Source organism: Halyomorpha halys, unplaced genomic scaffold (genome assembly GCF_000696795.3).
Source record: "Halyomorpha halys isolate HHAL.00 unplaced genomic scaffold, Hhal_1.1 Scaffold37.1, whole genome shotgun sequence".
NCBI lineage: Eukaryota > Metazoa > Arthropoda > Insecta > Hemiptera > Pentatomidae > Halyomorpha > Halyomorpha halys.
In genome coordinates this window covers 287,300-300,658 of record NW_027106407.1, presented here as the reverse complement: position 1 = coordinate 300,658, position 13,359 = coordinate 287,300, and the positions used below count along the sequence as shown (strand labels likewise).

The 13,359-nt window shown below is 27.1% G+C and overlaps 1 protein-coding gene across 10 annotated transcripts in view; it reads left to right on the top strand.

The window, feature by feature from the left end:
* Wnk (Wnk kinase) overlaps nt 1-12,451 on the top strand; it is a 69,390-nt gene extending 56,939 nt beyond the window's left edge. For 4 of the 10 annotated variants that reach the window (XM_014430776.3, XM_014430799.1, XM_014430792.1 and 1 more), the window contains 7 exons: nt 1,214-1,303; nt 1,652-1,748; nt 1,865-1,956; nt 6,725-6,853; nt 9,093-9,151; nt 10,096-10,199; nt 12,287-12,451. In XM_014430776.3, coding sequence (XP_014286262.1) covers nt 1,214-1,303; nt 1,652-1,748; nt 1,865-1,956; nt 6,725-6,853; nt 9,093-9,151; nt 10,096-10,199; nt 12,287-12,414 — 699 coding nt within the window. In that variant the 3' untranslated portion in view covers nt 12,415-12,451. Of the gene's footprint in view, nt 1-1,213; nt 1,304-1,651; nt 1,749-1,864; nt 1,957-6,724; nt 6,854-9,092; nt 9,152-10,095; nt 10,200-12,228 lie in introns of all 10 variants that reach the window. The other 6 variants (XM_067044751.1, XM_014430817.1, XM_014430785.1 and 3 more) reach the window with 5 other exon arrangements.
* Nucleotides 12,452-13,359: the final 908 nt, after the last annotated feature.

The window sequence follows — 13,359 nt, the reverse complement described above, 5'->3', positions numbered from 1 at the left end:
CAATTATGATGGGAAGAGTTAAAATAGTTTTTATGATATTTGAATCTGCTCAACATGACCTTGATTCAACGGACTTTTTGAAGGATACGTACCGCCATCTTGGTTTTGTTTTGAATCACAAATTTATTATAGCCAATGAAAATTGGTTAGCTTGCTTTTTGCTTCAACAAAACAAATGAACAATATTAAAATGATACATAAAATAAAACATATTAAAAATCCTTAATACATCAAAATATACTATTTAATCAAAAAGAGCATATTAAAATATATTAATTTATAACATTTTTTTATTTTTTTTTATATGTTCAACTCCTATTTAAATATCTTTTAAAAAAAGCATTCCTAAGCTAATGAAACATCTGCAAAATTTGTGACATCTTGATTGACAACATAACTGTCAGATTCCAATGCCCAATGTAGTAGTCAACAAGTTAGATAATATCTCTGTCCTTTATCCCAAAATTTTGATAAAGTTTGATTGCAGAACTCTAGAGTTCTAGAGCCTAGAGAAGGTTCTAGAACCTTTATGTTTTTTTAAGATTCAAAAACGGTCCATAACTCATGAACTCCTTGAGCACTTATTCAAACCAAATTTGGAGGGCTGGTAAAGGTTGTCTGAATACAAAATTTTCTTTAGCCAATGTTATTTGTTTTAACCTCAATTTTGTTTCTATTTTGTAATAATTTTTTTGTTTTTACACAATCCTTCAGAAATAGTGTCAATTTTATATAGCTGGAAATTCTCCTCTTTCTAATGAGTCTAAGAACTTGAAAATTATATCAACTGAAAGTGGAATACTGAGCCTGAAATTGAACCATAATTTCGTAGCATAATATTTTAGCACCACCATCAGAAATGATAAAATATGTTTTCTATTACGTTTTAAAAATTTTTTTTTTTTTTTTGTGTTGCCACCATTTTTAGTGTGAACTAGTCTATAAGGGTAGTTTACTTAATTTAAAAATTTTATTTGACCAAAAAGTATTTGTTTTTTCATGTTTATTTATTTCCTTTAATTCGCTTTATAAGAACAAAAGTTTTGACAGTGAACATGGTTCTATTACTAAATCCTTAGTAACAATGGTTCATACACATTTTTTTTTACAGGCATCACTCTAAAATTGTTAAAATAACTCAGTTACCATTATTTTATAATTATTCTACTCATTAGAAACTGGATATATTATGGATAATCAAAATTTTTTTCAGGAATTGGTGAAGTGCATGTTAAACAGTAAAAGTCACAGCAGTCTTCCATCTTCTACTACTTCTTTAGCTCACATAACTCAACAGCCTAGCGTAAGATATTATCTTTGATTTTTAATGGGATAAATAATATTTTTTTTATATATAGAAATATAATATTGTTTTCTATAAAAAGTAAGTATATCCAATTCTGAAAGGTATGAGTTTTTTTGACAAATTGAAATTCTATGCCAAAAACTTATCCAGTTATTTTGAACTATAATTTTTCTCCTATTAAACAGATTTTACTATTCAAAGATTTCCAATAAAACTTTAACTTACATAGAATACTCCTATAATGATTTTTAAACTATAATTTTTATGAAGTGGATATATTGACTTTTATTAGAAAACTCCTCAGTAAAAATAATTTTTGACTAATAGTATGAATAAATTGAATAGGATACAAATGAGGGAGAAGGGGACACTTCTTCGTCTCCAGTTAGAAAAGTTTCTAGGTTTCAAGTTAGTTCAGTACCCGAGATCATTCCAACTCCAGGTAATGCCTAAATTAATAAGTTGTTGGTTATTTGTTATGCTTTGGATTGGTGTCAAGGATTTATTAATTTATTGCTAGGATTATGATTTACATCTGTTGATTTTTCTCTTATTAAGTTGTTTCAGAAGCTCAAAAATCCGGAGTACTGAGCCCAACTAGTAGTTTAGCAGCTAAGATTGCCAGTATCTTACCTACCTACCACCATCAGGTAATTTTAGTATTCAGTTTTTGCTTGTTTAATGTGTTATTTTCATTTTTTTTTTTAATTTCCACACAATGTGTTTTGTACCATTATTGGTGTGTAACTAGCACGATATGAAGTGTCATCGCATGGTTTTGTTTTATTTTTTATTTCCTCTGTAACTAAAAATGAACATTTTTTTTGTTTGTTTATGTATATTGTAAAAGTGCTGTGTCCTCAGCTAAATGAATTGATGAAAGATTAGTTTTACTTATTTTCTTTTAAAACATTTAATCTCACTGCTTTTTTTTTTTTTCACCTTTTAAGTAGTGAGCACCCTAAAATTTATAGTTTTATTTTACCATAATTCATTTTAGATTTGATTTAATTTTTCTCCCTCACTTTGCTCTCCATTTATGTTAAGGTAATTACAGATTCTTTTATGAAAAAACGTTTGTTAGAGTCGAAATGAAAGGATAAGATTAATTTTGTTCTTAATGTAAATAAGCTTTAGCTTTTTCTAATTCTCAACAACTATATTTAGTTTGGGTTTAAGCTATTCTTAGTGCAATCTAAATGAGTACGATTTAGTAAGCTATTACTACTATTGGCACTGTTGGGCAAGAATTAATTTTAGCTTAAGTAATTGTAGTTGTTATGGATTAATTTTTTAGTTACTAATGCTTGATAACTATAAGAAGCATTTAATTGATTATTTCAGTTAATGGCTTATTTAGTTACAAGAAGTAGTAACAAACAAACAGATGACAACTGATCTTTTTGATTATTAATCCATAACGACTAATGCTTTTTAGCTATAGCTAATTTTTTAGTTCTCTTGAGAGAATTTCTCGAGCCTGTTTTTTTATTTTATTTTTTTATATTTTCTATTGCTCAAATTAGAATCCATCTCACTGTATTTTATAATGCTAAAATAATCAACATTTAGGTACCAAGATAAGTAGTATTTTACTATATCTTATGTATTGTATTTTCAGTTGATTTGATAAAACTATGTTCACTGGGATGTGTTTCGTTTCTCTAGTTTTCTACATAGAGAATGAATCATTTTTACTGGCAAAATAAAAATGAAATAAAATAAATAATAGAACATTTCGAATTCTTGAAATATTTTGTTGAAAATGATATGCTTTTATGAGCTTCAACAAGATTGCCTGAAGGACTCAGCAAATATGTAGTTTGGTTGCAGGGCAGTTGTCAATTTCTGCTGCTTTGGATTGTTTAGTGCTAAATATTTTCATTTTAGCTCATTTTGTTTAAATATTGAGCTATGGCAAAGGGTAATTTACTTCATATTTTTCTATTTCCATTCCTCTGTTGTGGAGTAAGTCCAATGAGATCAAATATTTCAGTTCTATTTATTGCATGAAAAAAAAAGCAGCTAACCCTAACGATTTATAGAAGAACTTTAGAGTGTACAGTTTTCTTTACTATTATTTGGTGATGGTTGGTCTGAATATCAGAATTTATTTACTTTCTGTTCATGGTTATAACTTTTGTATAACTGAAATAGCTAAAATTATTAACATACTATTAAAATGGACAACACCAGATTCTTTATGATCTGGTTTAGGACTAGCAACGTACCAGAGGTGATTTTCACACAAAAAAGGGTAATTTTTAGCATGAATTTTCAGAGATATAAAAGTATGCTTAAAAAATAAGGTTACTCTCGTTAACAATTAATTGAAATTCAATGCCCATCCAAACAATAATAATTTTATTTATAAATAAATAAGAATGAAGGTAGGTAAAGACGGGGTCATGTTTATAATGTGGTTGTTATGGATTAATTTTTAGTTACTAATGCTTGAAGAATTGTTTTTAAATAATTACAAAAATTGGGAATAATCCTAAACTATTTATTTTTTCATTAAATTCAAAATGTACTTTCAGTTATACATCATACTATCAATTTTAACATTACTGATTTAAAATTATATTAAATGAGTTAGCAATTTACTGTCAAAGAGTAGGATCTTTTTTTCTTTTGTTCTCGCCAATTACTTATTAGCATTAACTTACTAGGGTATCATCACCAATAAACATTGTGTACAAATTTTGTTGATAATTTTAACTGACTAGTGTAGCCACAAATAGGGTAAATAAAATGTTTCGGTATCTATTATAATCTATTCGTTTGTAGGTATGGGACGATTATTTGAATGAATGACTATGCCAATTTTTAAATCTAATGGCTCAAGTTATTCAATAAGATCCCCTAAATGTTTAGAAACATGTTGAGATCATGATATTGAAAATGATGGTATTAGATTTGTTTAATTTTTTTTTTTAATAGCTATTATTACCAACATACCGAAGAGGTGGGGGGTGATTACCTATAGGTAACCAACCTATTCTAACTATGGTGAGAGGTCAAGTTTTCATTCTTGGAGACCACCATAAAATAAAAAGTCAATTCTCAGGCTAGATTTAAACCAGCCACCGCTGCAGTACCAGGGCTTGTTAAGACCAAAGTGTCAACTATCTGGGCTACAAATGGCCCAAAAATGTGTTTAATCTATCCACCTGTAGGTATGTAACCATTTTTTGAGCTAATACCTCAAATTTATACAATAAATGACAAAAATTATTCGGTGATATCCCTGTTTTGAAACAATTAGAACTCAAAATATTGTACTAAATTTGATTAATCTGCCTTTTTCTGAATAACACTTTTTTGAACTAATTTCTAAACCAACTGTTAAGAGCTCAATTGAAGGAAGCTAGTCTGGGTGGTGATCAAGAATGATACTCAAATAGCAAAAAAAAAAAAAAAAATTATTAGTAACCCATGTTTCGCCCCACTTTACAGCGGTGAATCCTAGATCTAATCCATTATCTATACCTCTGAGGAAGCCATGCAGGGTGGGACGAAATGTGGGTGACTTTATTGACAATCCCCAGACCATCTTTCTTCATCTTACGAGTCAGATATATCCATATTATTTTGAATATCCACAATGAGTGTTGTATTTTTAATTAATATAAAAGAGTGAAAACTCCATAAGAGACACAAAATAATTGTCAAAATACAAATGGAAGATAAATAGACCAAAGAGATAAATAGGAGTTAGATCAAGATTGAAAGAAAGAGCCTTTTGTTCAAATCTATTATTATTTTCAAAAAAATTCTGAGACACAAGAAGTCCAGAAATCTTATCAGAATCGAATTTTCTTATTTTGGTAAAAATGAAATTAAAAATAATTAGAGAAAAATGTCTATTGACTGTGATATAGAAAATGAAGAAGATACAAAACAAAGTGATATTAAAATAAATACATATATAAATAAATTATTATTATTATTAGTTTGATTATTATTTATTAGTATGCTCTCTGTTGTAAAAGGGTCAATGCAACTTTAATAAGATTAAATTTTTGAAATTATTATTATTATTATTAGTTTGATTATTATTTATTAGTATGCTCTCTGTTGTAAAAGGGTCAATGCAACTTTAATAAGATTAAATTTTTGAATCATTAGTCTTTATTATTATTTTTTAAAAATATTAAAGATAAATTAATGAAAGGGGAGAAATGAGAAGTTTTATGAATATAGAATAAGTTTATAGGGGTTTGAATTTTTTTTCTATCTATATCAGCTATTATAACTGTTCAATTTGATCTCTGATAGGTCCTTTATAACGTTTGATATATTATTGTGCTGATCCTAAAAAATACATAATTGGAGAGTTTTCTGGCCTCTAAATAATTTGCTGATTTTTTTAATACACTTTTTCAATCTTTCAAATCGTATCTATATATAGATCAAATGTTAAAAAATATCATTTATTTTTTTAAAACATTTAATCCATAAAAGAGTTCAAGAATAGAAAATATCTTTAATTTTAAATTTCACATTCTTTGATGTTGGTTAAGAGCTATATATTTGTTTGGCAGAAAGTGGTTTTCTTGTTATAATGAGAAATATTAAAAATAAGGATACAATAGTTGTATCGTGTCAAAATTAAATAATGTCCTGCCTTCTAGATTTTTTGTAATACTATTACTGTTAATGTAAATACATGTTACTGTTAACCATAATTTTTCATTAAAGTTTTAAGGTTTAAAGGATATTAAGTATTTTTTAACATTAAATTGTTATATGGTTATAGTTTAATTAATTATATTTTAAAATATTGGAATTGCCACTTTTAGATGGATTTTTAAATACTAAATACCTCTGTAATGAACTGTATTTTACGGGAAATAACTGCAGAATTGAGTTTATCAAAAGTCATTAATTTATTTCTGATTAAGTTTCAAACTTAATATAACTGTTTTGACCAGTGACCGAAAAAGTTATCCGTCTTTCACTAAGTTTAAAATAACTGTTTTGTATATAAAAGTTTCTGCTAGACTTTTGTTTTATTGGGAAATTATTAAAAATGTTTCAAGCAAAAAAATTAATAACATTTCCGAGATTTCTAATGCTATTTAAATACAATTGAGTGATTGTACAAGTAATACAATCATATGAACCTAGTTCATAAGTATTTAGTTAATAATGTATAGTATTCAAAGGATTAAAATCTCTTTCTGTAATAACATCCATCCCCACATCTTCTAGCTAAAAAGCATTTGGAGTTTTATTTTAGTTTGCTAAGTTCTTTGACTCATAATAGGCATTTATTTTTCGATTTGTACGGATTAAAAAAGTGTATTCCATTCCCAAAAATAATCATCATCAAAATTATAGTCGGGGATTAAAAAATTTATAAGAAGGGAATGAGTAAAACATTAGTTGAGGACATGAGATGGGTATGTAAAGGGCGTACGGCGTTGGCCTAGCGAAGGAAGATTACACTGTGAGGAGAACCGACCTTCCAGACGGCAGCCTCGAACCCTTGGCTGTGGAGAGATCCTTCATTACAGCCATTGGCTCCTCAATAAGGCCAAGGTAATCTTTTCCTTGGTAATCGTTATACTTATTTTTTGGGATATTAACACTTACTATTTTGGAAGGGGTATGTCCAATTTCTCATTATATATAATTTAAATAATTACTTGTTGCTATAGTAATAATTAATTGTTGATCCAATTTTGAAAATTCTCTTCCCTTAAAATCTAACATTGTAATTATCTCAGCGTTTTAACATGCTTAGTAGTTATTGTAATTTCTGTTGCTTGCTATTGTTTTATTTAGATTCAAAAGCCTTGCATGCGCTTCTTGTTTTTATTTTGGTCCAATTTTCATTGTTTAAACTAGTATCGTTTTATAAAGTTATGCTTGCATTCAAAAGTATATGCACTGTTCATAGGTTTTGTTAAGAAAAATGCACGTTCTATGTATTTTTATGTTGATAGAAAAAATCAAGATGGAGCTATCAATCTAATGTTCCAAAGCTATTTTTTGAATCATTATATGCTCATGAGCTGGCCTATATAATATATATAATTTAATTATAGTTGAAAAGTTTTAAGAAACAAATAATTGTTGACTTATTTCTTGTTTTTCTTAAAATTGGATTTCCTCATTATAAATATTATTATTTTTGTTTATTATAATATTTTTTAACTCTAAAATGTTGGAGATATAAATTCTAGAATATGTTTTGGTTGAAAAACTGATTTGCAAGGTGTATTACATTTCTTTCTCTCATCTTCTTGATTATTAAACACATTTAAACATTATTTATCCTGAAACTAATTTTAATTTTAATTGTTTAGTGGAAGATCGATGATTGACCATGTGTGATAATAAAAGGTAGATGGTTCAGGTTGGGTGTGGTCAAAGAAAAAAACTCAAATAGTCGTAAAACTATTTCAGTTTTTTTCATTGACCACATCTGAACCATCATCCTTTTATTTAATTGTTTATAATTAATTATTTTGAACTAATTTTTGAGGATTTTTTTATTTTGATTTTAGTATTTATAAATTTTAAAATTGATAAATCTATTCATATATTTGCTAATTTTAATTTTTTTGGTGATTGTGATGAAAATGATGTTTTTCTTTCATTAGGTGATAAGTTTTTGTACATTAAAAAATAATCCATTGTTGAAAAAAAAAATGTGAAGGATTTGTATTGTAGTTATCATTTATTTTTGTTGTTGTTTTTAAATACAATTCTTAAATAAAATCTGGTTTATTGACAAATCATGTGCCTAGGTTCAGAATATTATGAACTATTTCCATTTGGATTTTGTCTACTGATATTTACTAGGTCTAAAATTTAATTTTCTTATTCTTTTTAATTACTTACATTTTCTGTTTTGGTAGACTGGTTCTTATTTTTTGAAGCTTGCCTTCCAACTTTTGTTTTACATTTAAATAAATACTGGAAGCATTAAATTTTTAAAATATTGCAATCTTCATAGTTTAAAATTTATAATTTTTTATTCTCTTGTGTCTTTGTTCTAGACTCTTTTGTTGCTGAGCAATGTGAGAAGCTTGGTCTGTGAGGCCCAGTATTGTGCCAATTCATGTTCTGTTCATGATAGGCCTCTTTAATTTCATGGCTGAACTCTGTTAATTAGCCTTTTATGTAGTTGTGCTTTGCCCTCTTTAATTTCATGGCTGAATTCTGTTAATTAGCCTTTTATGTAGTTGTGCTTGGACCTCAATGTATCTAATCATGTCTACTGATGATGATCTAGGGCGGATATGGCTGTTCTTAATTTAAATTGATCCGTTTATTTCCTTTTCACAAGTAAAGACTTCATGGTATTATTCTGTTCCAAATTGTAGCATCTCTCCCTTGATGCTTGTGCATAGGGTCCTCAAATATTTGAAAATTTTAATTTTCTCTTGTACTCCATTTAAGTTAATCAATGTGGTCTATTTATTTTTCTCTAATTCTTATTATTTTTATGAAAATAATTATAGTTGTGGAAGTCAATTTTCTGTAGGTATTGCTATTTGTACTGGTCAGAGAAGTCTTTCTAGTTTTAACAATTTCACTTAATATATAATATTAAAATTATTCAACCTATTACTTGATTATTTCTTCCTTAGAATGTATCTTAAGTTAACAAGCATAAATAAAAGACTCTTTAAATAAGTCAATGTTAGCCCATTAACATGAGAGATATGTAGCCTAGATATTGTTCTGTAACCAAGAGTGTTTATGTTTTCAATGGATATAATTATTCTCAAACCATTTTTACACTTTACTATAATCATTATTTCTACAGATCACACAAGAGGAAGATATAGAAAAATGTAATCACGAACTTCATGCACTTCTTCAGAGGTATTATATCTCAAATTTATTCTGTTTTTTTTGTATTTTTTATTTTTAGTGTCTTAGTATTGTAGGTAGTTAATATGTGGTAAAGGATTCTATAACAAGACATGTCTATTTTCAAATCTGTAATTTAACTGTAGTCGGTACTAAATTATCACAAGGTAAAAGAATTTCTTCCAAAAACTGCTTGTGCTATGGCTAACAACATACAATTGTACATGCAGGTTATGCATATAGGGTTATATACCATTATATTATAGATTAAATTAATAAGTGTTTCCTTCCCATCTCCGTATTATTTACTGGTGTTAGTTTGTAAATATATTTAAAAAAAATCATTTGTTTATAATGTGATTAATTAGTAGTTTTCTATACAATGCAATAAAATAATTCGGATTGAACCCAATCCAAAAACCCACATTTCAATTACAAGTTAAGCTGTCAATGTGTATTCATTTAATTAGGGAACAAATTTGGAGCCTCCTTTTATCATTTCTTTAATTCTTTGAACACATTAGTTTTTGAGTGCAAGGTCCCCTTACTGCCTATATCCACTTCTAGTTAAATACTGTCACTTCTAAATGGGTTCATCAACTAGACTAGACGGTACTGACTTCTTTGTGCGCTAATGGCATCTTGCCCCAATTCCAAGTTAGCACCTATAATACAGTAAATACTTTTATTATGATAAATGAGCATCATATTTCAATAAGGCTTTACTGAAAAGTTTTTTTTTTACTTTGACCGAACAATTATCTTCGGCGTGTGGGATATTGTGCTCCATTAACTCTTAAGTGAGCTCCCACTTCTGATTTAAATCAGACTACTTACCACTCAGCAATGTTTAAACAATCCTTTCAAGTCTGTATAAGGATAGAATCCTAAAATATTTGATAATTTTTGTCAATATTTATAATACTAACATTAGTAATTCCTTTGTTGTGTTCTAGGCAAAAACTTGAGTTGGAAGCATTACAGCAGAAACATAGGGAGGAAGTAGAAGCGCTCTGTAGACGGCTTTCGCTGGCTATACCTTCTGGATTCATGCATCATGGTAAGAAACATTTTAAAATTTAGTGGTGTTCATCAGTAGAAATTAGTAAACGCCTGGTGTAACAATGACTTTTTATTTTAAATTTTTTTCAAACAATTATTTATTTACTAAGCAATGCATTAACTCCATCTCTGTATTAAAGTCTAAGTTGCCTTTCAGTTATCAACTTAAATTTTCTTATACAATCTGCCTAGGATATTATTTATTAATATCTCCAAGATGTATAGATTTTTAAATTGTATTAATTAAAAGTTATTCTGATATAATTTGAGAAGTCACTTTTAAAACTTTCTGAATTATTGTTCTTAAATTTCTAGATAAATTTATTCTGCTGAAGGATGGCTAAGTATTTTCTTTACATAAAATTTATTACCATTCCACAACAAAATAATTCTATTTAATTTGAGTTATAAGCAAACATTCCTTATTAATTTTAATTTCATCATTAAAAAAAAAACCGATAAATATAACCTTCTTATTTCATGTTATGCAGAAAATTAAATGCATCTTAAAATATTTACTGTTTTTAAAAATAATATTAATTTTAAATAAAAATCCGACCTCTAATATCATTTCTCGTTGTTCTATTTTAATCCACAACTTGTTTTAAAGGATGATTGATACTGATTAGAACTACTTTTTTTTGTAAATCAATGAAATTCCCCATTCCCAAAAAGGAAATACAATTATAATTTCTTTTTATAAGTCTTCATTAAAAACCAAGGCTTGCTACCTTTACCTTATCTCTTTATGAGTGGTACCCTTATGGATTTCATTTTCTGGTATCATCTATTCCATTAAGAATTATATTCTTATAGTGACTTTATTAAGTATATCAAGTGAAGAAGACCAGTTGTTCAAAAGCTTTTAGATGCCTAGCTATGAAAAAAAAAAATAAACATTATTTTTATTTTTACATTTATAAATTCAAGAAAATTAGAATGTAACTTATTTATTGCTTGCTATATATCTTGCTGAAAACTTTTTTAAATAATTTAATTTTACAAGGTACAGAGGACAGAGGGAGTGAAATTTCTTGCAACAATCTTGTTTTCACAATATGCCTCCCTTATAACTGTCAAGTCCTATTACTTTCCAGTATGGTTTTATCTACATAACATTTCTTGTTTATTTATTATAAATAGGAAGATTTAACATGAAAGTTAAAAAAAAAAAAAAGTTTGTCCTCTCAAACACAGTATTATTTAACAATTATACTAAAATGTGCATATTTATGTTTGGTCAGGTAAAAAAAAATTCAAAATTATTTCTAAACAAGGCAGCTTTTGTCTTTTGGGTGTATTGTATAAGGTATTTTGAAAGTAATGTTCAAAATTTATGCAGATAAAAAACTTTGGATTGTTAGAATTTTGATTTGTGTCTCTGAGTTTGGAATACTTTTATTGCTTGTTTTCTACAATTTTTCTTATTAATTAATTCTATCCCCCTCCTCTCCCATGTATAAATTATACTTATGGATTTTTTAAAAACGTGAGAATATTATTTGATCAATTGAGGTTTGGGTTGGGTGATTAACTCTTGTAGCAGTAAAGGTTTTGAATCGTTCCCTAATTTATTTATTATGAAAGTTAATGCAATGCATAGTATGGGGTGTGCAAAAATATTTAACTGTAAGTTTAATGCATGGAAAGTATTAACTTTAAAATAAAAACCTCTAACAATCATAAAAATTAATGTGATGATATGAAAAAAAAAAAATTAGGCAAAGGCAAAATTCAAGGTCCAAACTTGTCAGATTATTTTCACAAAAATAAATTAATTTATAAATAATAATCAGCTGTTACTAAAATATTTTAAAGTAAATATATATTTTCTTCGTTATTGAATTGATTTGTCATTGAAGTTATGATTAATTGTTTTCATTTTATTGCTTCAAAGTTTCTAGCTTAAATTAGTGCAGATTAGCAATTCCGCACTGTATTGCAAAATGAACAAAGTAAAATATTATCAGTTGCTTTAACAATTCTATGTGTTTATTATGTATAGTAGTATAAATGATAGTAAGAAGGGCCGTGCCCTTAGATTGTACAGAGCCGATGTAGACACTGCTGCCTGACTGGTTGTAGGTCAGATCGATTGCAGTATGGAGGGATACTCGACGGCGCTTCAATCACCTGAACAAGTCTGCTCTCGTGTAGCCTCTCCCACTCCAATGCAAACTGTTAATAAATCGTCTGATAACGATAAAGGCTAGTCCCCTAATGCTTTAATTCTGTGTTATATATTTATTATTTTAAAATTGAATGTATGTATATATATGTTTATATACATATAAAATTATTTAGTTGCAATAAAATTTTAGATTGTTCTCAGTATGCATTAAATTTAAATAGTTTAATTTCAACTAAAATACTTCCTTTTTTTTTTATTTATTTACAATTATCATTTTATGTATGTTACTTAGCAAAACAGAATTTTGTTCATTCATAAATTTAAGAATTGGATCCTTAAAAATGCTAGTCCACCTTCTTTTATGGTTTGCTATGGCTTCTTATGCAATATAGAAACTAAGCAGTTTTATGTTATTATATCTTTATTACATCAATTTTTAGGAAGATAATTGTATTATAAATTTGCCTAAATATTGTTTATTATAATTACTGTATTAACTTTTAAGACTGAGATAGTGAAAGTAAAAAAGTTTGATTGTTATATTGTAAATGAAATGTTCAGAGTTTTATTTTATTGCCCCTATTAATTTGAGGAAAAGGAATTACGTATGTATATAAATATACATGTATATTTATATACATATGTGCTCTTGTATATAGGAATACATAATTGTAATTAATTATATATTTATGTTTAGACATATTTAATATTCTGGTTGAAAAAAATCCTGTATTATTTTGTGAAGCTTGAATTATATTGTAATTAGTTAAATTCATATAATTTATAGTAATATAATGCTATTATTTAAACTAAATCAAATAAATTTAAGTTCAGTAATTGTTTCATTTTTCTCCTTTGGGTGAATATGTATGAAATATTTTGTTTATTACTTTTCACCTCACCTAAAATATAACATTATCTACTTACATTAGGTTAATTAATTAAATTACAAGAAGAAAAATGATAATTCGTAATAGTTTATAATTAATTCCGATTTGTTATTGAAAATAACAACTAATTGAAAATA